The sequence below is a fragment of the Chrysochloris asiatica genome, unplaced genomic scaffold (genome assembly GCF_000296735.1).
Source record: "Chrysochloris asiatica unplaced genomic scaffold, ChrAsi1.0 scaffold00033, whole genome shotgun sequence".
Classification (NCBI taxonomy): Eukaryota; Metazoa; Chordata; class Mammalia; order Afrosoricida; family Chrysochloridae; genus Chrysochloris; species Chrysochloris asiatica.
This window is the reverse complement of record NW_006408551.1, coordinates 13,825,744-13,829,163: the sequence shown is the minus strand read 5'-3', so window position 1 is coordinate 13,829,163 and position 3,420 is coordinate 13,825,744. Positions and strand designations below refer to the sequence as shown.

The window sequence follows — 3,420 nt, the reverse complement described above, 5'->3', positions numbered from 1 at the left end:
CTTTGCGTAGTCAATAAAGCACAGGTAAACATCTACTACCATGTATAAATATAAACTAAAACTTTCACTTATATGTGTATATACTCTATCATAAAGTATATTCCTTACTGTAGAGCATGGCCAAATAGTTTTAACATTTTGTCTAGAACGAATAGAACTGCAATTGCTTTACTACCTTGACCTCCTTTATAACATCATCACTTTCCTAATTTTCTTATTTAATGCCTGGAAAATGTGGAAAGAATGGGAATGTGACTCAAGATGAGAAGGGACCAGATCACTCAAGGTCTCATAGGTCATTTTAAGAACTTTGAACTTTCTCCTATGAACTTTGGAAAGTTAAATGTTTTGTTTGACTACCCTTTTATCTTTAACTGTGATTAAATATGAAGGGAATTTGGGAACCAGGACTGAACAAAGTGTTGGTGTGGTACTGTGGGTTAATGCACTGGACTTCAAGGTCAGGTTGAACCACAAGGTTGGCGGTTCAATGTCACCAGCTGCTCCTCAGAAACCCAATATATGGTTGCTATGAGTCAGAACCTACTTGACGGCACTTAACAACAACAGTAAATGTTATATATCTTTAATAAACATTTATTGCTTATCCTCTGTGTTTCAGTTATGGATTTATAGTATGCACTCTCAACTGCAAAGTAGGTTTGATAATACCTCATAGAATTGCTGTGAAGATGAAATGAGTTCATACGTGTTACTACACAGTTGTTTTAGTTTTCTTTTCTTTACCTCTGCTTATTCAGCACTGCACCCTGTAAAGAAGGTACCTTGTTTAGATGGTCATGTTAGTCAGATACCCAGGTATAATGCCCAGAATAAATAATTATGTACTGGACACTTTAATTCTCTTTATTTGAAAAGGACATAGCTATTATTATTATTACTATTATTTAACTTCAGGCTTCTTTGCATAGGAGAATAATAGGTTGACATAATCCTGAAATGGTTAAGCTACATCAGAATAACTTTTCAAACGAATCAGCATGAAATTCTTACATCTTGTTTCCCCCTGCTTCCAAATGTAATATTTGTCTGACTACATTGATTTTGGGGGGGTGGGGGACGTGGAAAGGGTAGGAAATATCAATGTGGACTAACATTTCCACTTCTGTCCATTTCCCTTCCTCCTGTAGATTTCACCACCCAATACTCAGCCCCTTGGAGAGCAGTTTCCAGCTGGAGGTCGATGTGCTGAGTCATCTCCTGAAGGCCCAGGCTCAAGTCTCAGAGTGGAAGTTCCTCCCATCTCTGGTTAACTTACACAGTGCTCATACCAAACTGCAGACCTGGGGCCAGATCTTTGAGAAGCAACGGGAGACCAAGAAACATCTGTTTGGAGGGCAATCTCAGAAGACCGTTCAGCCCCCACACCTTTTCCTTTGGCTGATAAAACTCAAAAACATGCTCCTTGCCAAGTTTAGCTTTTATTTTCATGAGGCACTGAGCCGACAAACGACTGCTTCAGAAATGAAAACGTTGACTGCAAAAGCTAACCCAGACCTTTTTGGAAAGATTTCCAGCTTCATCAGGAAATATGATGCTGCCAATGTGTCCTTAATTTTTGACAACCGAGGTTCGGAGAGTTTTCAGGGCCATGGCTATCACCACCCCCATTCCTACAGAGAGGCCCCCAAGGGTGTGGACCAGTACCCAGCAGTGGTGTCTCTGCCCAGTGACAGACCTGTCATGCACTGGCCCAATGTCATCATGATCATGACAGACCGAATGTCTGACCTGAACAGCTTGGAGAAAGTGGTCCACTTCTATGATGACAAAGTCCAGAGCACCTACTTTCTGACCCGCCCAGAACCTCACTTTACCATTGTTGTCATTTTTGAGTCAAAGAAATCTGAGAGAGACTCCCACTTTATTTCCTTCCTCAATGAGCTTTCACTTGCCCTTAAGAACCCCAAAGTTTTTGCAAGTTTGAAACCTGGGTCCAAAGGTTAGCATAATATTTGTATAGAAGGGTTTTAAGACTGTAACTGCATTCTTAATTGCTCTAATGATCCATAGTGGTCTGTGATTAGAGCTTATATTCATTCTTGCTTCTTTCAAAGCTGAATTTAAGACAAATTCTCCCTAATTGTCTTGCACACTTTATAAGCAGTTAAGGCCAATGGAATTAGGTATCCAAAGAGTAATTCAGGAAGTAGATCATGGCTACTCTGTCTTTCCATGGTGTAGCAGGATACTTTCAGTATTTTCCAGTGTTTCATGAAAGATGAAATATTTATTGGCCTTTGATCTTATTTCCAGATGTTTTATATTGTTGTAAACATTGCGTTCTATTGCAATTCTAAGCATCCACTCCCTTCCCCTTCTTCCTAGAAGAGTAATTGGGATAAGATATTAAATGGCCTTTTTAGAATTAACGATTGCATTTTTTTTCTCTCATAAATTAGGAAATTAATAGTGAGGCATTAGTTTTGTGATTCTGATTTAAAATTATTATTCATATGCCAAAAGTAAGGTCTAGGTTAGAAATTTCTATCAGTTATTGAAATTGAAAGTGAATCCAAGTGGTAGCAAAGCATTGGGTTTTAGCAGTGGGAAGACCTTCATGACAAATTTTGCAGACAGGAAATCTTTGTAGGTGATCTACACAGCTAACTTTATTTATTTATTTATTTATTGTTACTTTAATTAAGTTTGGAGTCTTCGAAAGCCTTTATATGGGTTTCTTCATTCTTCAGCATTTTCCTTGCTTGGCTTTTTGTTTATCACATTTTTGCTGATAGGTTCATGTTTGACTCCATTCCCTGGTTATATTTAGGCATAAAAAGCATGCAGTCTTGTTATTTTCAGCCACTTATAGATACTTGTAGTACAGGGTCGCTATGGGTCGGAACCGACTTGACGGCACTTAACAACAACAACAAATAGATACTTGTACAAACGTAGCCCACTTTTATAAAATAAAATTGAAGATCTTGATACTTGATACATGCTAAAAAATCAATTGTATGCTCAAAAGACCTATTCATACTTGAGTAATCAGCTCAGTACTTAAGCACATCTGAACCTGGTTTCATGCCTGTTACTACAAGTTATTTTTCGAAGCAGTGATACATCATGACACATAATGCCTCAAACTCTTTCCTTTAGTAGGTGTTCATGGAGAACGAGATGGATCAGTTAAGGCATTGTGGACTGTGGAGACCTACATGTCTAGGTTTATTGATTCAGAATAAAAATTAGCTGTGAGGGGTAACTCAGCTGCTGTTATTTGATAGTCCCCTTAAAGTTTGTATGAAATACCATGGTCAGAGCAGTCCTGCTTCGTATGGTTGTATAGAGCCACTATTTCACTAGATGTCTGCAGCAGGTATGTATCCAGCATTAGTGGTCACCAGAGTCTCGTAGAGTCTGTAGGAGGCCTGCTGACCTCAGACTGGACTA

At 38.6% G+C, this 3,420-nt stretch overlaps 1 protein-coding gene across 1 annotated transcript in view; it reads left to right on the top strand.

Moving 5' to 3' along the window:
- The window catches only part of LOC102820358 (chromosome unknown open reading frame, human C12orf66), a 37,606-nt gene extending 35,213 nt beyond the window's left edge, over positions 1-2,393 (top strand). Inside the window, exon 3 of the mRNA XM_006859516.1 lies at positions 1,152-2,393. Coding sequence (XP_006859578.1) covers positions 1,152-1,968 — 817 coding nt within the window. The 3' untranslated portion in view covers positions 1,969-2,393. The remainder of the gene's footprint in view (positions 1-1,151) is intronic.
- The last annotated feature ends 1,027 nt before the right edge of the window (positions 2,394-3,420 follow it).